Here is a 22,456-nt window from a genome sequence, read left to right as displayed (position 1 = left end):
AAGCGTTGAAATATTTCCGTTTCTTATCATATTGAGGATTAACTACATTAAAATATGGCTTTTTGAACATTTTCATTATTGCTCTTTTTAATTTGTGCACTTGAGTGGCAAAGTCTCGCCCCCACTCTGTACAGAAACACAGTTTGTGTGTCTTACTGTCAGTGTGTGCTGAGTGAAGACAAAAAGAGCAGGCATTGGTCATTAGCAGCATTGAAAGGTGCTGGTATATTTAACATTGGCGTTACAAAAAACATTTCAAACAGAGTGATGCTGTGTCATCAAGTCCAAACAAATAGACATGAAAATCAATAAACGGCATGCTCCCACTTAAGACAAGTGACATTCCCAAAAAAGGTTGTTATTTTTTTCATCAATGGATTCTTTTAATAACATTTTATAAGCAATAACATATTCCATTTTATAGAAAATAAACATCTCTAGGAAATACTATACACAATTATATTAGTACATCACATTTTACATTTAAACAGCATCAAATACCTATATACACCATTAAATAATGAGCTTCATAAAAGAGAAAGTTTGGTGTGGCATTTTTGCACTTTCTTTTATGCCCTAATACTTAAATATGTCCTTTTTGAAATGACCAGAAGTTTAACTTGGCGCCCTGCACAGGGCATTGTTATATAGCATGGCAGAGTGAAAAGAGGCTACATTTTAGATACACAAACAGACAGGTGTGTTTTATGACATCAGAGCTGAATGTATGTCTTTCTTCACGGCCGTGGTGTGTGAAATAATCTGAAAATGTTTTAACAGGTAATACTTCTGAACTGTACATATATATGAAGTGGATGGACTGACTCCCAGTGGATCCTCTGAGCCCTCATCTGCAGCTTGTCAAGTGATGATGGTGGCGGTGTCTGCTGTACATATCGAGTGTGCGCACAGTTGAAGTAAACTCTTAAACAGAGTTCTTTTTTTTTTTTTTTTATTTTCATATATTTATATATATATATTTAATTTCTGAATAGCACAAAGCCTGACATATACCAAGGGTGACGCAATGATGTTTAGTCATAATGCACATCAAAATACATCTCCGGAGATAAGAGCCTTATATTAAAATACTGCGTCCATTTTTTTCTCAAATCTTCAATGTCAGGATATTTCGAACCTGTGGAGCACATCATCATCATCATCATCATCATCATCATCATGTACAGTTTCCTTATCCTCATTTGTTTCATTTCGTCTCTTGTTTTAAACACAAACGCACACATTGAAATACATCCAGTGGTTGGCTGCTATTTTTTTCTTTTTTTTTTGTTTTTTTTTTTGACGCATGACATCTTGAGTTAGAGAAGCACTTCTTCATACTCACACAGACACATATGCACAAACACACTGATGGTGTGGTTGCAAAATGACAATTCTATGGTAATCACATACAAACATGCTCGCACGCACGCACACACACGCAGACACACACGCACGTATGCACCTCTTGGCCCACAGACAAGGTGGCCAGAGGGATGTCCCTGTCCAATCAGTGTCCGCCAAGTGTCTGAATATGATAGCAACCCATCCGAAGGCAGAACACACACGCATTCCTCGCTCTGCATTTCAAACGGGTCCCCATGTGCACTGGCCTTAGGCACACACAGTCTCTAAAGCGCAGCCTACCCTCCCGTTAAACAGTGTCAATGCCTTCTGCCTTGCAGTCAGGGGCTCAGTTGAGAAAGCACATTTCTAAGATGGGTTCAAGGAGCAGCTGTTCTCTGCAGAGCTGTTTTCCGGGGTTTGTATTGCTCCAAGCTCCATTTCAGTGCTGCCTTTTAACCCTCCCCCCAGCCGCACTGGCTGGCGTTCCCGTCCGTCATCGGTCATCACCATGTCTTTAAGAATAGGTGGCTGTTAAGACTGGATTGTGCCTCACTGGATCACTCTTGTCTTGCAGAGAGGTGGTGTTGGTGATGAAGGTGATACACAGGAATATCTTACAGGTCCTGTGGAGGAAGAGTAGAGATGTAAACACAAGTCAAAAACATGCACAGGATACAAAAGTATGAGCTGTGCCACACGTTTTGGAGGTTTTTCTCTGTGTGTCTTCTGTTTTCTGTTTCCCCGCCCAGAACTCTTATGCTTATGTCATCATTTTCTGTAACTTGTGAGACTTAGTGTGCTAGATCTGAGTATTTAAATTCTCAAAAGCCGCAATAAATGTGCAGACAGGTAAACTGCAAGCGTGGGCGGCTCCTGTGCGGATGGGAGGCTATGAGCTGTTAGTATAATAGCATGTTGAAAGTGATTCTGTGCAGATCTGCAGAGTGAAGACATTAAAGCACGCTGGCTGCAGTGTGCTGGAGTGGGGAGATGGATGCAGCTGACCACTGAACCAGCTCCTCTATGAAAGACGCAGCAGGAACACCTCTTAATTGTGCTGGTGTGGTGGTTGAGGAGCACTTTCTTTCTCCTTCTACTCTTCTGCAGCCCCTGGTATCTCTTGTGCGCTCTCACTGTCTCTCTCTCTGAACTGCCAGCTGCCCATCCTTATGCCCTGGACTCAGACCAGCAGCATTGCTTTCGATGTTTTATCTTTCTTGTTTCAATCCTTCTACGCTTTTCTTCCTTTCCTTCTTTGAAGCCCAACTCTCACTCCCTCTTTTTCCTGCTTTTTACTCTCTGGAATAACTCATATTCTTTCACACCTTCAGTCCCGCTTGTTTTCTCTCCACCTCTCTATCACAGAGTGTCTCTCCCTTTGCTGCTCGTCTCTCTTGTTGCCCTCTTTTTCCCTTTCTATCTCTGTCTCTTTCAGTCTGCCACTCTCTGATGTAACTGCCCCCATTTGTCTTTTGTTCCCACTCAGTTGCAGCACAAAACACTCTGTTTTTCTCTCTGCCTGTCTGTCTTGTGCTCACTATGTGTACATGTGTGTGAGCTTGCAGGCAACCTGTTAATGAACCTGTGTGGACTCACACAGTATGTGTCCGTTAGCACTAGAGAATCCACAGCTGCAGGCAATGCGTGTGTGCGCATTTTTCCAGCCCTAAAACCAAGTGAACACAGGCAGAAGGAGGATTTCTTAGGGGGACCCATGGGTGGGGTGGTTGTGTGCTTGTGTCTGTATGTGTGTGTACGTGTGTGTCTGATCTTCCCTTTGATTAGGCTGCTCGGTGTAAATTGGCATGGCACAGACCCCCACACACACATGCAGACCTTCAGATCCCTCAGCTGATGACAGCTCTGCCTCAGCCTGCTAACAACAATCTCTCTTTCTAACTCACTCTCCTTTTCTCTCCGTTTCTCACACGCTATTTCTGCTGCTTAGACGTGGGAGTTGAGGTGAAGAGAGGTGGGGAGAGGAGTGGAGAAGATGACAAAGAAAGAGGGAGAATGGGATGAGGAAAGATGAAGGGAGGATGACTGAAAATGGAAAAGGGAGCTCACAGGAGATGAGAGGTGAACAGAGTGAGAGACTGGGGGAGCTGGAACAGCAGGGTAGCAGAGAAGCAAAATAAGGGAAGCGGGGGAAAAAGGAGGAAGGGAGAGAAATAATGAGAGAAAGGAGAGCAAGAGAGAGGGAAACGGTGGAGAGAGCATGTGGGGAAGATAGCAGGCAGTGATGGTGGGTGGGGTGTTTTGATCAGCAGCCAGCTTTTCATCCCTGTCAGTCTGCACAGAGGAGAACAGGAAAGGAAGAGGGAGAGAGGAAGGGAGGGAAAGAGAGATGCGGAGCTGGGAGGGAGGATGGGAGGCTACTGCTACTGCTGCCTCAATGCACCGCTGCTCCCTGCTGAATGTCAGCATCTCTAGCACTCCCCCCCTCTCCCACCCCTCCCTCATTTGACCTTCCTCTCTTTGCTGTGCAAATACATCACCACCAGATGGCATCTGTCCTACAAGAAAACTGAATGTGGAGCAGACTGTTCAAGAGAACAGTGACCCTGCATATGCAGCAGTTGGAAGACAGACTAGCAGGTGACAGTGATAAATAAAGCATGCTCGTGGTGGTTGATATGATTTTAGGTTGCCAAGGTCATTGGGTACATGTTGAATTGGTAGCAAGAGATTAGTATGTTGAAGATTAGATTCTGGCCTTTATGTAGCAAAGAGAAAAGGCATGTCAGTCTACAATGAACATCAGCTGTTTTTTTCCCCCCCTTCTTTTTCTGCTTTGCAGAAGCTGACAGTTGTCCTTCCTGTTATACTCTGTATGATCTGATCAGCCAGGGTGCTGCTGTTTGTGACAGAAACGTGTGAATTCAATTTATTTATTTTTTTTGTTCCGGCGCTGAGGTGGTGGATAAAGAGATGGGCAGGGGATGAGGGTGTTGCTGGCGATGCTGGTTTTAGGATTGGAATAGAACGTGCCTAAACATATGTGCAAACACTGATGTCTGATGTTGCCTGTGAAATGCTGAGGAGCAAAACAAAGTTCAGAAAATTCACTAAATATGTCACCAGCTGTTAAAGTAGGATGAAGTCAATCAGTAGAAATCAACAAAGGTTAATGAGCGTGTATTCACTAGTTCAGCGTTTTTTTTTTTTTTTCTTACCTCGTGTTTAGGACATTTGATGGAAAAGTCATCCTCGTGGAATGTGCAGCCTAGGCAGAGAGAGACAGAAAGCAAAGAAAGATAGGATGTATAAGTATAATATCTCAGATTCACATTTACAATGAACAAAAACCACACCAGGAGGCAGATTCCAGCAACAAAAAACCCCACAACTCTCCTCGAAAAGCACAGATAAATGGAAAAAACAAACAAACCAGCTAGATAAAAGGGGGATGCAAGCAAGGGAGAGCAAGAGAGGAAAGAGGGAGACTGAGTGGATAAGTTGCAATGCAGACAGTCAGGAAGGCAGGCAGGCAGATATGGCTGGTGCACTCAGCGGGATTAAAAAAGGGCCTCGCTCTGCTCCCTGTGCTGGCTCGGCAGACATGGCAGACCTTCTAATCCTCACACTGTACTTCCTTGGCATGAGATAATATAAGGGGGAAACCATGTTACACATATGCTGACACACAGACACTCTCTTGTATTAACAGCAACCACACATGAGCACCGATGGGAACGTACATTGGCAAAGTTGTTATAAGATGCACATGGCAGCATTCTGGTAAGCATTTGGAGAGGAAGGCACACACATGCAGACACACATGCACAGACAGCAGCACGGATGGATGGAGCCACAGGGGCTGCGGTCAATAATGCACACGTTCACATCCTCCTCCCTCTATCTCTTCGCTTTCTCCTTCTTGCACACTCCAGGGTCCCACTTTCCTCTCATCATCCCCTTTATTCAAAGCTCCCTCCCTCATTCCCACTCTCCTTTCCTCTTCTGCTCTGCCCTAACACTCTCAGACATCTCTTCTCGCACTCAATAATGCTACTCCTTGATGCGTTTTTCCCTCTCTCATTTTATCCACACCCACTTTCCCTGCACTCTCTTTTTTATCCCCCCCTATTTTTCTACAGTTGTTCCCTCCCTATTGGCCTCTCATCCCATGCTCACTTTCCCATTCCCAATTTCCCTCCTCATTTCTCCTTCCTCTTCTTAGCTTTTCTTGCCTTTTTATCCCCTGTTGCTCCCTTCCTCTCTCGCTGTGGTCTCTTACCTATCTCTTTGGCGCAGACATAGTGGTATTTATGAGAGCAGCCTCTCCAACAGCAGCTGAGGGACGCCCCCACAATCTGGCACTTGTAGCAGCTCTGGGGTTAGTAAGACAGATGGATATATGGATCGAGACCAGTAAAGAAACAAACAATTTGACCAACAGAGGCACATTCAGAAAGGGAGAGAAAAAAGGGGAAAATGTTAAAAGTTTGCAGCAATTCTGAAAGCTACTGTATATTTTTTAGCTTCCAAACAAATGTCATATTGGTCTAAGATTCTTTGATGATAATTGCTGTCATACCGTTTGGGCTGAGGTGTTGGCAGCCTCCTTCAGTCCATATAGCCTTCCAGCTACCATAATTATCCCCTTGGTCCAGATGGCACAGTTTTCATGGGCCCAGTGCTCCTTAGCTTCTGCCTCCATTTGTAGCCTTTGGAACGTGCTTTCATTGCCCTCTTGGTCCCTTGGGGCTTCTGTGTTGTTGGCCTGTAGCTGCTTCATCCTCTTGAACCTTTCTCGAAGAGTTAATCTTCGTGGACCGCCTTCCCGACCCAGTCTTTCTGTTCTTTCTGCCCGTCGGAAACGCCAGTGATGGTGCCTGCTGCTGCTGCTAATGCTGCCATCTTGAGTGGATAATTCTGTATTTTCTTCCTTTTCTGTGATGTCCTCAGCCTCATTCTTTGAGGAGTTGCCCAGTTCTTCATTGCTGCCACTGGTGTTGTCATCGGTCTTCTCTGACTCTTCCCTGAAGGCTTCTGTGTGTGTGATCGTCAAGATTTTCCGTGGAACCCCATCCTCCGTGTAATAAGGTCCACATAAATCACCCAAGTCTTTGTAATTTGCTGGTTTTCCACACAGACAACATGTGAGACAGCTCCCAATAAGATTTTTATTTACTGTGGGTCCCTGTAGCATGGCAGCAGTGTGTGGCACCACCTTTGCAACTGTGAAAGGATTCCTCATTCTGAGTATGCCCTTTTTCCTACGTCTCTGAAATACTACTGCATCCTCAGGCTTGTTGACTATGGCACACCAGGAAGAAAAGTCTCTTGAGTTGTTAATCCGTACATAAGGACAGAAAGAGAATTTAGACTTTTGATGGACCCGTCTGCGCCTGATCCTTTTCACAGAAATGGTCTCGGTCCGTTTTTCTGATACTGTCACTACAGGACCAACGATACATGTCTCCTCTTTTTCTGTGTCTTCTTTTTCCCGTCTTTCCCTTTCTTGTCTTTCTCTCTCCTCTTTTTCCTCCTGTTCACATCCTGCTGCCCTTACTACTGCCTCAATTACCTCAATGGCATCTTTCATCCCAGGTTTTGGCCCGGGCTTTTTGTGGATCTTGATGGGCTTGCCAGGAATCTGCTCTGTTGAGGATTTGCTTCTTTTCCTTTTGGTTGGGCTTGCTGATGGTTTTCTGCCTCTTCGAGGTTTATGGATGAGTTCTGTACTGGTAACCTGGGGAGTTTCTGTGATCTCATCTGTGCTGATTGGCAGAGGTACTGTAGTCTCTGTGGGGTTCACCTTGTCCTCCACTCTCTCCTGTTGCTCTTCTGTTTCATTGTTAGTCTCCTCAATTACATCTGTTTCCTCTAAAGGGGACTGGCCTTTTCTCTTCTTCCTCCTTTGTTTTAGGTGCATCTCATGGTTGTTTTTAATGGCCCTCTGCTTCGCTAGTCTTGGTGTTGTCACTATTAGGCTCCCTGCTTCCAAGGCTACCACTGAGGCATCTGTACTCTCCACCATGGCCCATCGCTTCCTTTTAGTTCTGACAGACTTGGTGGCAGCAGTAGGTACACCTTCTGAGGCCTCTGGTGTCCACTCACCTGGAGCCCTGGCTTCTACAGCAGCCTCTATTGAACTCCAAACCTTATCAGCTACAACATCCTGCTGTGTCCCTGTTTTAACATTTTCCTGTGTTGTTTCATTTTTATTTACAACCTCTTCTTCTAGCCCTTGTCTCACCCCCTCTGGTGTTGGTGCCTCCAGACTCACGTCTTGTTTTTCTCTGTCTTGTGTCACCTCCTCTTTCCTCTCTTCCCCTTCAGGTTGTTTCTCTCCATCTTGTCTAGACTCCATCACTTCAGTGTTATTCGTCACAGTAGGTGTCTCACCTTCCTTTAAGACACGCTCAGACAAAGCCTTGGTTGTCACATCATCAGCCAGACTGCTGTCTAGCTGGGGAATTGGGAGGTGTTTCTTTGAGCTAGGAGATGTAATCTTCTGCACCATGGCCTCATATTTCTGTCCTCTGCCTTTGCGTGGTGGGAGAACTTTTGTTTTAGTGGGGCACTGAGGGGCCACCACAGGCACATCACTAGTGATCTCAGGTCCACTGGTGTTGGCCGGAATGTCTTTGGTTATGGGAGTGACCACAGATTCTTTCTTGGGTGGCCCTCGCTTTCTTCGTGGGCCACGTACAACCTTCTCTTTAGGTGTAGGGGCAGCCTGTTCCAGTAGGGCAGGTTGAGGAGGTAATGCTTTTGGTTTGGGTTTTGGACCCCTCTTTTTCTTGACTGGCATTGTAGAAAATTCTGGGGTAGGTTTCCGTTTTAGTGGAAGGGGTGTCTTTTCTTCAGACTGCTCAGGTGGAATGAGTGGTGTGAGTGGTGTCAGCGGATCTTCTGTAATTTCAGTATTTTTGACTGCATTCTGAATGGGAGAGAGCATTTCATCCACAGTTATGAGCTCTTCTGCTTTTGGAGAAACATCACCGGCTTTAATTTCTGTCAGTGTCTCAGTGAGAATATCTTCACCTATTATTTTTTCTTTTTCTTTTGATAGTTTTTCCTGGGAGGGCTTTCTGGATCTCAAAACCATATTCTTGCACTCATTCTCTGGCATCTTTACCTCATGGTGTGCTTGTTGTTCCTCTTGTGTTACTCCCTGGTTTACTTGTGATATTATGGATTTCAGGCTCTTCTTACTCCTGCTTTGCAGCCCTGTGAAAGGCTGAGTGGTTTCTTCTTGTTGCACCAATTTAGTTCTAGAGAGTGAACCTTTGGGGCGGCCCACTGGGGCCTTGATGGATGCAGTGTCAATATGGGACAAAACATCTGCAGACTTGGGTCCAAGCTTAGCTCCTGGTTTTGGACCTGGCTTAAGAGCTGGTTTTGTACTAGGTTTTGGTCCTGGTTTTGGTCCAGGTTTTGACCCAGGTTTCACTCCAGGTTTTGGACCAGGCTTTGAACCTGGTTTAGGTCCTGGTTTTCGTTTCACGGGAACCTCAATTTTCTGTGGCAGCTCTGGTTCATTTGGCAAAGGTTTTGGTCCTGGTTTCGGTCCTGGTTTTAGACCAGGTTTTGGCCCAGGCTTTTGTCCAGGCTTTTGGGCTGGTTTAGGCCCTGGTTTTGGCCCTGGTTTTGCACCTGGTTTTGGCCCTGGTTTTGGTCCAGGTTTTGGCCCTGGTTTGGGCCCCGGCTTTGAACCTGGTTTTGGGCCTGGTTTTCTTTTTACATGAGGTTCAGCTTTAGGTGGCAAATCTTGTGCATTGAATGAGCGAGTGCACATTCTTGAACGAAAACCATCACTTAACATTTTGGGAGTCTGACTCACAATAGATTCCTGATGAGCTAGATCCATTTGATCTGAGAATAGCTCAGTTTTGCTTGGAGGCATGCTTGGTTTTTGTGTATGTGAATGGGCTCCTTCTTCTTCCTTTTCCCCCTCCCTCTCCAAACTTAGCTGTCGTCTGATTCCCACACCTGAATGAATGATTCTTCTTCTGCCCCTGGCATGCTTACGTCCAAATGCCCTCGGCTGAGCAGATGGAGCCACGGGTTCTGGCTTGGCCAAAGGGGTCACAGCACTGGCACAGCTGATGCCTGGTTCCATGTCTTCATCACCTTTTTTGGGGGAAGGTGGAGTATCTGCCCAGGAGGGGGCTGAGGGAAGTATTGACTTCCCGGGTAGCTGAGGAGAGTCTGGCTCCAGCACTTTAGCATCACTGTGATCAATATGATCCCTGGCCTGAGCTGGAGGTGTTGTTTTGTCATTGAGAGCAGAGAAGACTGGCATAGCAGACTGAGGCTGAGGGGCAGTGTCACCAATGGCTGACTCCCTTTCAGAAGCATCTGCTGCTGCCGCTGCTGCTGCTGCATTTGGATGGGCAGGCGCCCCTGCAAACTCATTGTCAGAATGGAGCTCAGCAGTCTTACTCTCTGTCTTGCAGCCAATATCTCCAGACGTCTTTTCTGACTCATCTCTTTTATTCATGTGCTCCTCATTCGATAACTGGCTCAATTTCTCCCCCTCCCCCAGTTCCTCTATAACCTCTACGGACAGAGGGGGTGAAAGGGAACATTTCTGTTGTTTATCTATCTCTTTCTGTTCCTCTACATTGGCTTTCTCCTTTTCTCTCCCTTCCTCCTCACACCCTCCTTCATTCTGTAGATCTGTGGTGTCTCTCTTGTCTGAGATGCTGTCTTCCAAGACCTCAATTTGAGGGGTTGGAGATGTGTTCTCTGAGCTGTCTTCCTTCTCTGTGGAGTATTGATCCTGCTCAAGGTCACCCCTGGAAATGAAAGGCAATGTTTTCACTGAGCTCTCAGATGCAGTTGGAGACTCTGATTTGTATGCCTCTGATTTCATCTCTTGGCTAAAGTGATCTTTATGGCTGGAATCAGACAGAGCTGCTGGGGACTGTTCAACTGAGTCTCTTGTGTTAGGTTCATATTTGCTCTGGACCCCTTGGTATACCGTCTCCTCATAGCAATAGTTTTTTCCTGTCACCTCTTTGTTTCCTTTGCTGTAGACATCCGGGCATTTCTCTTCATCTGACCATTTCTCTAGCTTCTCTGTACATTTTGTTTTGTCTAAATCTCTCTCACTCTCATGCTCAGGAGTTTTCTCTGTTGTCACTTCATCTTTATCAGAGGACTTCTCTGTCCAGGCAGATTCTTCAAAATTCTCTTTGACAGGCTCATTGATATGCTGCATATCTGAAGGGGAGTCTTGTTCTTGTTTCATAGGACTGGGGATTGTAATGCTTGTTGGAGACCTCTCGTCGCTAATGCTCTTCACTGGAGTGCTCATGCCATCTCCTCCATGCCCTGACTGACATCTAGTAGGGTCAGGGGTAAGGTTGTGCAGACCTGAGTCGCCAGACCTGGTGGACATGTCATCTGGAGATGCCATGGAGCATGAAGAAGCTGTGTCAACACTGAGCTGTGTGTTGTTATGAGCCTGGGCTGGACTTCTGCCCTGGCCAAAGTAGTAGTAGCCCCTGTCCAGTGGTTCATCGCTACTGCTAGAGTAGCCACCCTCATGGATTTCCATGGGCAGTGGTTGATGCTGTGGGGTACAGTAAGGGTCCTGTATTGGTCCCCCACCAACACTACTGCCACCATCTGGATATGGAGGACTTTTGTATTCTTCACCCTTTTTGGAGGATACTGCACTTCCAGCACTGCTGTTGCTCCCGCCACTGCTGCGCTTACCGCCTTTTTTGTTTGCAACCAAGGCTTCCGAAAGCAGTAGCTGCTGTACGTTATTAGAAATGCTCTCCACCTGAGAGGTGAGGGCATTCAGACTCCACAAGCTGGGATTTGATAATAGCTTCTCTGAGAAGCGTTCTTTCATTGTGGGGACCTGCGGTGTAGTAGAGTAGCTGTGGGGTATGTTGGGTGATGGGTGTGAGCGTGGGGGCATCAACATAGTGTTGGCACTGGCTTGCTCCTGCATGCCAGCTGAGGATGATGAAGAGGAGGAGGCTGCCCCAGGGGTCATAGGTGGCTGGCTATACTGGAATGACTCTGGATTGGTCATTAGTGGTGAAGGGGTAGAACTGTATGAGGGGGAGCGTCCTACAGAGCGGGCTGGGGAGTGACTCGAGGAGGGGCTGCAAGTCTGATAATACTGTTCTGGTGACCTGACAGGCAGCTCTGAGAGACAGTAGTTTTGTTGGGGTTGGCTGTAGTGTTGGTATTTTGGGTGGGGCTCCTGGGGGTTGGTTATGGGCTGCTGTTCGTAACCTCTGGAAGGAGGCTGCTGATATCCGTAACTGTTTTGACTTGACCTGTAGCCCCCCTGCTTCAGATTGCTGTGGCTGCTCATTTGTCTGCCATACTGAGAACTTGTAGGCATGTTGTAACCTTTGTAACAATGGGGCATAGGGCTGCACTTTTCAATGTATGTAGATGGAGAGGGTGAGTGCTGTGGGTAGTGGAGGTGACTCTGGGGATACATGAGAGGTGAAGGGGCAGGGTTAGGAGGGTGGGGCTGGTGGTGGGGGCTGGTGTAGACAGGGGTAGAGGGCTGGTGGCACTGGGTCTGGGAGTGCCCCATTATATTCTGCTCCATGTACTGGGAGGAGCCAGGTGCAGGAGTACCACCAGACTCCAAACGTCCCACCATTTCTTGGTCATACTGTGCTAACTGGGCTGGGTCCTCCCACTTCTGCTGGATGTGGCCCTCGCTCATATACTGGGCTGAATAATTTCCAGGGCCCATATGATTACTGTAGCCCCCAGGACCTTGTAGGTGCTGAGTGGGGTTTGGTGGGGGCACTTTGTTTCCTCTGAATGATTTCTTTGCTTGTGAGGGTGCTGAACCACCACTTCCACTCCCATTTCCTCCCCCATTTCCTGGGTAACCAGCGTAGGCTTGCTGGCTGTAACAGTCCTTGGGTCCTCCTCCAATTCCTGGCCCTCCAGCTGGCGGCATGCTTGTTGGGTTTGCCAAGGCCTCATAGCCTGACCTGGTGTGCCCTGGACCTGGGCCTGGATGTGGACCGGGGCCTGGGTGTGGGTGCTGGGGATGGGGATGATGCGGTTGTTGCCGATAGGTCTCCAGGCGGGATAATTCATGGGGCTCCTGCTGGTAGCAGGGTTGGTTGCTGTGGTAACCACCGCTGCGCTCACGGAAGGACTGCATAACGTTCTCCGTCTGTAGCCAGAGCAGGGAGGGGGAGGTGAGGTAAGATGGGAAAGGGGAAAGGGGGGGTTGGGGGTTCTGAAAGCAGGGAGAGAGGGGAAAGTGAGAAAGAGAAGAAATTATGAGGGTTAGTGCTGCTGAGCCTAGAGCTGAACTATTGTGCATCTTCTCCTTTGATATTCAGTGTCTAAATTTATTTTTATTTCTCCCCTTCTATGAGAAACTAAAGATGACAGTTTTTGTACTCATGCTCACAAATATTCAGGCACACACACAGGTACATACACTATTCACTCCCCAGATATATTCACTTCATCAGCATAATATGATTGCACAACAATAACAGTATCATAGATTTATTAGAGTGCTACCAGCTGCTAACTGTTGTTCATACGTGAAGAGATATGCATGTATGTCTCTGTATTGTAAACCCCCACAATAATGTAGTCTCCAGGATCTTTTTTTCAACCTTTCAAGATGAAAGGGTTTGTATGCAATGCAGTCTGTGTTGCACGGGAACTTAAATCAGATATTTATTTATCTAATAAATAAATAATGTTTGTGCATGTGTGTTTGAATACGCAGGCATGCAGAAGTAAGGCCAGGTAAATGTTCACAGACTGCAGGCCACAGCAATAATAACCACGATGTGTGTTTAATGGTTTTAGAACATTTTAGAAGATTATTTATTAACTGTCTCTGGACTCAAACATGAGCCACCAACTTATTCTCCTTAACCTCTCCCGTAAAGTGCAGTTTCTTACATAAACAAGCCATGTGAAACAATATTTTCTGGCTTGTTTTTGGTGCACCGTTTCATTAAAGGTACATGTGAGCCCTCTTTTTCATCCCTTCTCTCCTCCCTGCTTTCTTCTGCACAGATGCAAACTCCAATTTTCTCCAAGGGGAAGCAGGAAGTGCTACAATGTGTGCTGGTGTGCGTGCTTTCAGTACACCAGAAGGGGTGTCATAGAGTGTTTATGTATGGTGTGTCTGCTCCAATATGTGAGTGCATGTGGTGATGTTTGTCTGTAATCTTGTGTATGTGTGTGTGTGTGACAGAGGGGAGGATGGTGTAGGGTGAGGTGGGATGTGGGGTTTTGTGTGTGTGTGTGTGTGTGTGTGTGTGGGGGTGTTTTCCTGCATTGATACAAAAAAGGAAGGGGGGTGGGGGGTGGTGGTGGAAAGTGTTCTTGCTCTTGATCTAAAAAAAGAAGAGAGTCACCTGGAGACAGAGCACTGAGCCTCTGTGAATGTGTGTGTGTGTGTGCGCGTATGTGTGTATCGGAGCTTCAGCACAATATCCCTGCATTCAACCCACCCCGGAGATAGTGGTGCATCCCACCAGATGCACAGTAGCATTATTCATTGCTGAAACACACTGTGTGTGTGTGTGTGTGTGTGTGTGTGTATGTGTGTGATAGGGGAAAGTGGTGTGCGAATGTTGCGTGCATTCAGTCTTGCTTGTTTATGAGTGATTTTAAGAGTGTGGGTTTGTGTTGCACAGTGTAGGTCTACAGATGTTGGTAGTGTCTTAAATATACACAAACACAAATACACACATTCAAAGACAAATGCACGCAGCTGCAGATTCCCATGGAGATTCTTTGTCCTACCTTCTTATCTGCCTGCAACCTACTGTGGCTTCACCTGGGGAGATGTGTATGTGTCCGTGTGTGTGTGTGAGTAGGACACTTGTTTACACAATGACCTAAATAAGATGTTTGTAGAGGACAAGAGGTGAGATTATCTCACACCAAGCTTACCAAGCACAGTGAATAAGATGGTCTCAAACGCATAGCATTTGAGATCCACTACCATGATGCCATAGGTCTGTCTATACATGTCGTCCCTGTTCTTCTCCACAATAGCCCATTCTCAATAACGATTAATTGGACTTTTAACTAAATGTGTGTGCGTGTGTCTCTCACACTAAAAAAGAGAAACAAAATAAACCAAAGAAATCCCTTCCCCAATCAATTTACTTCACCTCCATCAGTCTTTTCTCTTGTACCAAAATGCACTCATGTGCATATGCCAGTGTCTACATTCCAGGCACGTCTCTTCTCAACCTCTGTGCTACACCTCCTCCTTTCATAGCCATCTTCCACAGAGAACCATGGCATTGTGGAGTTTGCCGAGCACTGCATTTGTGGCTGCGCTATGCCACAGCCTCAGTAGGGGTCAGAGCAGAGAGAGAATGAAGGATGCATGCTGAGATCACCAAATCTTCCCCATTTAGCTGTCTGTTTGCCTGGGTCTGTTTAGTGAGGTTGCGAGGTAGCATTGATTTTGCTGGCGCTTGAGCGCAGAGAAAGGATGATGAAGGTAAAGCAAACACGCATACTGCCCGCTGTCCCTCACACACACACACAAATGGAGAGACACGCAAATTCTTTTGCTCTTTTTTTTTTTCCTGTCTTATTAAATCGACTATCTTCTTGCGTCTCTCAACACAATGTTATCTGTGCTGAGAAGGTACTCATCTCTTCCATTATTCCATCATTTCTCCCCTTTTTCTTCTCCTCTCTCTTTGTTTTTCTTCTATCAAATCTCTCTCTCACACACTGAATAGAGAGGAGAACAGCAACAAGAGGGGAAAGACAACAAGGGAGGGAGAAAACAAGGCAGTCAAAGGAGGGAGGGAGGTGAGATTGAGTGTGGGGGATGCAAAAGCAGGGAGTGATAGAGTGATAGAATGATAAGTCTGAGGATGAGGAAGATGAGGAAAAGGGGGGTGCAGAGGACAGAGGAGGAGAAATGATTGACTGAGTGGGTTTACAACCCGGGCTCATGGGAAATATGAGCAAACACACACACACACACACACACACACACACACACACACACACACACACACACACACACACACACACACACACACACACACATAAACTGTACATGTGTGGAAACTTACTATGTATGTCCATAATTAGCCAAATGCTTCAGCTTCACAGACAAACATGAGCTGCTACAAGTGATTGATTACCACTGAGCACTTCCCCACTTCTTATAAAGGCAGCTTCCCTCATAGCCTTTTGTGTGTGTGCATGTGTGTGTGTGTGTGTGTGTGTGTGTGTGTGTGTGTGTGTGTGTGTTACTGTAGATTTGTAAACCATAAAGTGACCTCAGAATTTGAACATATATGTGCTTGCGTGTGATTTTCCATATGCATTAAAAGGCTGTACCCAGTGGGACCTTCTCATTTCAAGCATTAGAACGTGTCCATCTCCAAATAAAATACTTTCAGGATGGAAAGACAGAAGGAAAAGAGCATGAGGGAGGGAGAGATGGGTGAATCTGATTTTTCCGCTGGATGGTTCATAATGCGCAGAGCTGTGACTGGTTACAGCCTTCCCCCTTCATTCGTTTTTTATCCCCTCTCTCCCTCTCTTTCATCGCATCATCTTCAGAGGCAGCTTGAGATGGGATTTATCTCCTTTCTCTATTGCGCACATACACACACAAAGGGAGAGACAGACAGCTCTCTCTCTCTCATTCCATCAACTGTGGCTCTGAAGCACTTCGGCTTCAAATCTTTTCCTTGCACTCTGTCTGTCTGACACAAACAAACACACGCTGGCACACACACACACACACACACACACACACACACACACACACACACACACACACAAAAATGGAGGCATAAAGAGTGGAGGGATGGAACGTCCCCCTGTGTGTTTACCTCCCCAGTCATCTCAGTTAATTATGCATGCAGAGGCAGTTTGCTGGTGGAGCGGCCTGGGAGGAAACACACACACACACACAGACCTCATCACAGATATTCAGAAAAAAGTCACACTTCACCACCACCACCGGAATCATCACAACGCGACCTAGCACCGCATACGCCAAAGCTCAGCTCACATGCTCCTCGACAACCTGACAACGCATTTGAAAATAACCCAAACATGCCATGCTCCCTGCACCCCCTTTCTCCCTTCACACACACACACACACACACACACACACACACACACACACACACACACACACACACACACACACACACACACACACACACACACACACACACACAAATCTGCCTTTAACACCCTGCTTAACACAGCACGCTCCAAAATAACACAGCAACCCACTCGGCTGCTGCTCCCAATCAGTGCACTGCAATCCCCTCCCTAATTACACACACTTCAGTTCGACGCAGAGCGTTCAGATGCCTCTAACTATCACTTGGCTTCTTCAGATTTCCTGCGCATACCCTCCCCTCTCTGCGGATGCTCTGCCCTTTAACTCGATCACCTCAGGTTCAGCACACTGGACAGGTGGTCAGACTGAATGACAGCTTCTCTGCCTCTCTCCTCGTCTCCTGTGCAGTGCCTGGCCAGACAGTGTGGGTGGGTTTCTTCCCAAGGGAGATGCTTAGAAGATGGAAGAAGCCAATATCTGCTCTGACATTTGTCTGTAGCTCACTGTCATGACACACAGCTGGAGGTCACGGGGGTTCACCGGCAGCCAGTCACATAGATTATTGGAGGAGACACAGAAGGGGCGGAGACCTGCAACTGACACTTATGGGCAGATGAGCAGACTGATGGATAGATAGCATTTGAGGCCACTGCATAGGCAGGAAATAAACTCATTTGGAGGGCTGACAAAGAGGAAGAAAGAAGAAAGTTCCTAATGAACAGTCAGTGGGTTTTATGTTCATGTCCAGCCCAAATGCAGTGGGAGGGACCAAACAAGTTTCAGCCAGGAGGGGGCGCCACAGATAACACAGCTAACAGAGGCAGATTTGTTTTTACGTGTGGTTGTTACATGTGTTCTCACATTTCTTGGTGTTTAAGCAGACTTTAGTATTCACTGTAGAAGAATTTAGTATTACATGTACTGTAGGTCCAGCAACTTCTCAAAATGTGGCACTGTAGCAGCTACTGCAACAGTTACGACACATGTTGCAGTCATCATTACCACTTAAGGCCTGAATTGCTGTTTGAATTGAAACAACACCATCTGTCATAATTCATACTTTATACATATATGCATGCAGTGTTCACTGTGTACTACATGTAAGTCTTCAAAAACTGTTAGACATCATCTTAATGTTCTTGAGAAAACGCGACAGGAACACCGTCTTGGACTGTTTGTCCTAACTAGTCTATTATTATCTATTATTTTCTCTTTTCACCAAATTCCCTGTTTTACTGATTGCATATCCAAAAACGTTTTAAGGCTGAAATGGCTCCATATCATCTAAAAGTGAGGACAATGAGCCATGTTTAGGGTGATCTTGGAGACAGTTTTGATTCCACGTAGGAAGCCTGATAGTGTGAGGTCTATATTTGATGGAAATGGCGTTCGTGTGTGTGAGATGCCGTCTTGTCTCTGGGGTTTGGGGATGACTCATCGGCATTCGCAGACATGACTCTAGACACAAATGTCTGCATGCACGCGTGAAATCATGAACAGCAGCCATGCACACTCTTCACAGAAGTTACTTAAATGCCTGAAACTGGAAGAATCAAAGCAGAAACTCTTGATTGCAGAAACGCAGACCCACACGCACACTGCTTCAGGTTCAGCAGGAAAGCATAAATAAAGGTCAGAGAGGCAAAGCAAGGCAGATGTGTCTGTCTGCGAGTGAGAGAGAGAGAGAAATGCATCCGCCACCACAGCAGTCTGCTGGGAGGTTTCGGTTCAGAATCCCTATCTGGCTCTTAAAGCAGGGTACAGAGGTTATCCCACTATAATATAAAATGTGATTCTTTCTCTCTTCCTCTGTCTCTGTGTCTGATATGAAAACAAAAGCATTCTATTTATTAGCAGTTGGATGGTGCCAAAATGTGTATCTATGTCATTCTGTTTCCCTTATTTGACAGAAAAGCTGGTGATGTCCAATGACCTTTTAGAGTCGAACAACTAAGCAGGGGAATGTGTTATGCTATAAACAACAACAACAACAACAACAACAACAACAGAAAGGACTGCAGTCACCATGGTAACCGCAGAGCCAATCAGAGAAGTGAAAAACCTTGAGTGGCACGAGGCAATCACACAGACATTCCTTGGGAGTATGTACACAGCACTGAAGATCAGAAATGGACACTCAGACAGACGGTATATACATTAAATATCTGTTAAAAATTCACAGATTAGGGCTGTTATGTGTTAGTTGTGTGCATTGTCTTCAAAATACAACAAAATGCATTGCATGATCATATTTAAAGATTTCAACACCAGTATTCTTATACATGTATTATGTGTCCGCTGAGCTCCTTTATTAGAGATGCACTTTACGGGATCTCCATTTATTTTCAGTTTACAGCCAAACCTGCCAACCGTTTGGTGTTAATTGCATCCTGGAAAAAAAGACAGCTCCCAGTTTGTATGTATTATTTTGACAAGTTGTGTAGAGAATTTCTTGTTCTGCACTGAATCTTTGATAACTACATATTGATTGGTTTATCCCTCACTGTGAAGAAAAACAAAGGGAGTCCCATGTGTTCAATTCTACACCATTCAGACTCAAATCAGCAGCGTTTAGTCAGCTCTGAGAGCTCTTTTGGAAAGCAAGGTCGGATTTAAGTTTGCTACTTCTGCTTATATCATTTTGTAAGTCCAAAAGAGACATTGCTTCACTTCCTTACTGAACAATGGGCAGAAAATGAGCATGTGGGCTGTGAAAGGATAAATCCTGTACACCTATTTCTTTGAATATCTCTTTTTTTTCCCTTTGGCCCCAAATCATTCGACAGTCCCTTTTTCTGCACAACTCTCCTTTATCTTTTTTTCCTATCATCTATCTTTTCTTCCTGTCTCTCGCTCCGTCTTTCAGCACGGTCACCTCCATCGGGCAGCTGCCGAGCGTTGCCCTTTGAAGGACTAAACCTGGCTTTGTTGACATGGTAACGGAGTGATGAGACGAGTCAGGGTGCGGACGGAGAGAGGGATGAGCGAAAGAGGGTGACATTCACACACATGCAATCAAGCATGCATTTGTAGTTTGTGTGTTTTTGGTGCAAAGGTTGTCTTGGATACCTGGGCCTGTGACAAGAATCAGGAAAAATAAACCTGATTGCTCGTTACCTGCTATGTATCCTGGTGTTTCTGTGCTTATGTGCAGGAGAGTCAGTATCAGCGTGTAGGTGGGTGACAACAAATGTAAGTCCATTTTAACTTGTGGAAGTGTGCAAGTGCTTAGCATGCATGCATTTGCGTGTATCAGAGGGATTGAGCTCAATGATCAAGCTCGAATGACTGCAATATCTCCGTGTGTGTCTGTCTGTGGTGGACTCTAAGTGACCTTCCTGGGTGCAGATTGAGTGAGAGATATAGCCACAGAATAAAAGGAACAAAAAGAAAGAGGTGCTCTGCAGATTCATGTTCCCATAGTGCAGGTAACCTCACCCATGCCCACACACTTCTCTGCTTTTCTTTCTACAGGTTTCTCTTTCTCCATCTCCCTTTCCTTCTCACACACTCACAAACACACACAAGGGAGTTAGGGTCCTGTAAAGTGGGCCGCAGAGCTACTTGGTATTCCATCAGAATCTGCCAGCAAGGGAGGATGTGGAGCAGGGGTGGGGGTGGGGGGGACCGATGCAGGAGGAAGCTGATATGAGAGAGGAGGACAAAAGCAAAGTAATCAAGAACGAGCGCGTCGGGTAAGTTCTCGTTTATGAGAGCTTAAATGCAGTTCGACTCACCCAAAAAGCAGACACAGTAAACGCAGCTTTGCTTCAGCGAATGTGCTGCATTCTGAGGTTGAAAGGCAGATGTGAAATGGCTCATATTTTGCAGTGACCCATTTTGGTTTGGCCCATCAAAGCACATCTTTTGCCACACATGCACACACACACACACACACACACACGTGCACACGTGCACACACACACAGACACACACACACACACACACACACACACACACACACACACACACACACACACACACACACACACACGTCCTTTCCAGGTAATGGGGTGGAGTGCTCCACTGAAGCAGAGGGAGCCGAGTTGGAGCAGGTCTGGTGTGACACCCCGGTTGGGGCTCGCGGTGCGTTCCACTCCCATGTCTTTGGTCCCGCCGCTCATTTACACATGCGCTCAACTCACACATGTGTAAATGTACGCAAATTCACTCAGTCTCACACATGCACACATGCAGACACACACACTGATTTGCACCTGCTCCCTCTTTGTGCCACTTCGGTTCATCTAATTGATGATGCTGTGTCACTCCTGCTGTCTCTCTCTCTCTAGTGCGCGCGCATGCGTGCGCGCACACACACACACACACACACACACACACACACACACACACACACACACACACACACACACACACACACACACACACACACACAGAGCTGCCTTTCCTCAGTCTCTCTGTTCTCCTTGTCTCTGTAACCTCTAAGTTGTACTCTGTCCTCCATTGTCCTCTATCTGTCCCTGTCCTCGCCCTTTAGCTACAGTGTAGCTGCTGGTGGTGCTGTTTGTGTCTGTGTGCATTTGCCTGCCTATGTGTGTGTATGACCTTGTCTGAGGTTAGACTTGGGCAGGCTGATTTTTGGGTTACTGAGTGGTGTGGATTGAGTGTCTTTCTCTGTGTAGTCGCCTCTTTTTTATGCAATGTAATAAGCAGTAACTCATTTTCATTTTTGAGTGACACGAAGATGATATTTGAGAGCTTATGCGTTCACTGGTGAGCCAATTCTTTGACTGGTTCCTGCATTAGCAATTTCAGAAGAAATGCCATATAAGCAGGCTTAAAATCAGGATTTAGTCCCTATAATGACTTGGAGGATGTGAACCACCAATATTATTTTGCTAAAGTCAGTTACCTTTTGGCTACACTTGCTCCCTGTTTACCTTCAGGTTATACACAAATTTGTATCACATTCTGGCAAATTGTGCTTAAAATGAGAATAATTAGATATGTGCAATTATCATTTGTAATACCGGCCCTCGTGCTTGCACTGACAAATACTACCAGGTTAGTTTGGTACTGAAGAAAAGTTTAAAATGAAAAGATTTTCATTTTGAGGCAATTAAAAATGGCAGTGAATTTATGTGACACTGAGGACTTTGAAATATCTTAATATGATCAATAAGCTGTGTTATTGCTTTACAAGCTTAATTTCTTGGAGAAGCGTGTCACATCACATCTACTGCTCCATCTTCACCTAATACAGTGCTGTGACAGGGGACAAATCACCACACAGTAACTACGTCTTGTTGCTTTTAAAACACCGGCACATATGGGTCCCTTTCACACAGTATCTTTGTCTCACATCTCTTCCTCTGCCTGCTCAATAGGAAATTAAAGGCTGACACTGGCTTTTAGGGGTTTTAGGTGTGTGTGAATGCATGTGACTGTGTGTTTTTTCTATATCTACTCTCATCTTCAGGTTTCGCAGGACAGCATTCATTCTATTGGAGCTTGTTTTCTTTCTTTCTTTCTTTTTTTTTAAATACCCATGTCTGTACTTGTGCCTAGTAATTCCCAGAAGGTGTCCTTGATGGCCGGCTCTCTTTTTTCCTTCTGCTCTCCCCTTTTCTCAGCTGTTACCTGAGAGCCAGACTGGGGAATACTTTCCTCCATCTGCAGACACAGACAGGCTGACACTAAAAGTGGGCTAGCCACTGATAAAGCGATTGCAGATATGTGAAATGAGAGGAGGATACAAAGCAGAGAGCAAGGAAAAGAGTTTGATCCAATAGGGCTGAGAAAAGAAGATGCAGTAAAGTAGAGGAGAAGGGATCATTGGAGAGAGATGAGGGAAGCACTGCAGGGCAAATATAGGGGAGAGCAAAGCGCAAATGAGGAGATACTGGGAAGAAATGGTAGAGCAGCGGGGGGAAAGGTGAGAAAGGTGGGAGTGAGGCAGAGAAAGAATGAGAAGGTGAAGTAAAAAGACAGTGGTGGAGCGTGAAGGGGGCAACTGGGGAGATGTGAATGAAGGTGCAGAGTTGAAGAGAAGTGACATAATGCAAAAGTGAGGGAGTGACGCTGTGGGACAGAAAAAGGTATGTA

General features: G+C 46.0%; 1 protein-coding gene across 1 annotated transcript in view; it reads right to left on the bottom strand.

The window, feature by feature from the left end:
• Window positions 1–954: 954 nt before the first annotated feature.
• Window positions 955–22,456, bottom strand: part of rai1 (retinoic acid induced 1) — a 51,451-nt gene continuing 29,949 nt past the window's right edge. The window contains exons 2-5 of the mRNA XM_030736373.1: window positions 5,888–12,538; window positions 5,588–5,681; window positions 4,524–4,573; window positions 955–1,970 (exon numbers count right to left, since the gene is read on the bottom strand). Coding sequence (XP_030592233.1) covers window positions 1,962–1,970; window positions 4,524–4,573; window positions 5,588–5,681; window positions 5,888–12,460 — 6,726 coding nt within the window. The 5' untranslated portion in view covers window positions 12,461–12,538 and the 3' untranslated portion in view covers window positions 955–1,961. The remainder of the gene's footprint in view (window positions 1,971–4,523; window positions 4,574–5,587; window positions 5,682–5,887; window positions 12,539–22,456) is intronic.

Source organism: Archocentrus centrarchus, chromosome 8 (genome assembly GCF_007364275.1).
Source record: "Archocentrus centrarchus isolate MPI-CPG fArcCen1 chromosome 8, fArcCen1, whole genome shotgun sequence".
Classification (NCBI taxonomy): Eukaryota; Metazoa; Chordata; class Actinopteri; order Cichliformes; family Cichlidae; genus Archocentrus; species Archocentrus centrarchus.
This window is presented reverse-complemented; position numbering and strand designations above follow the sequence as displayed.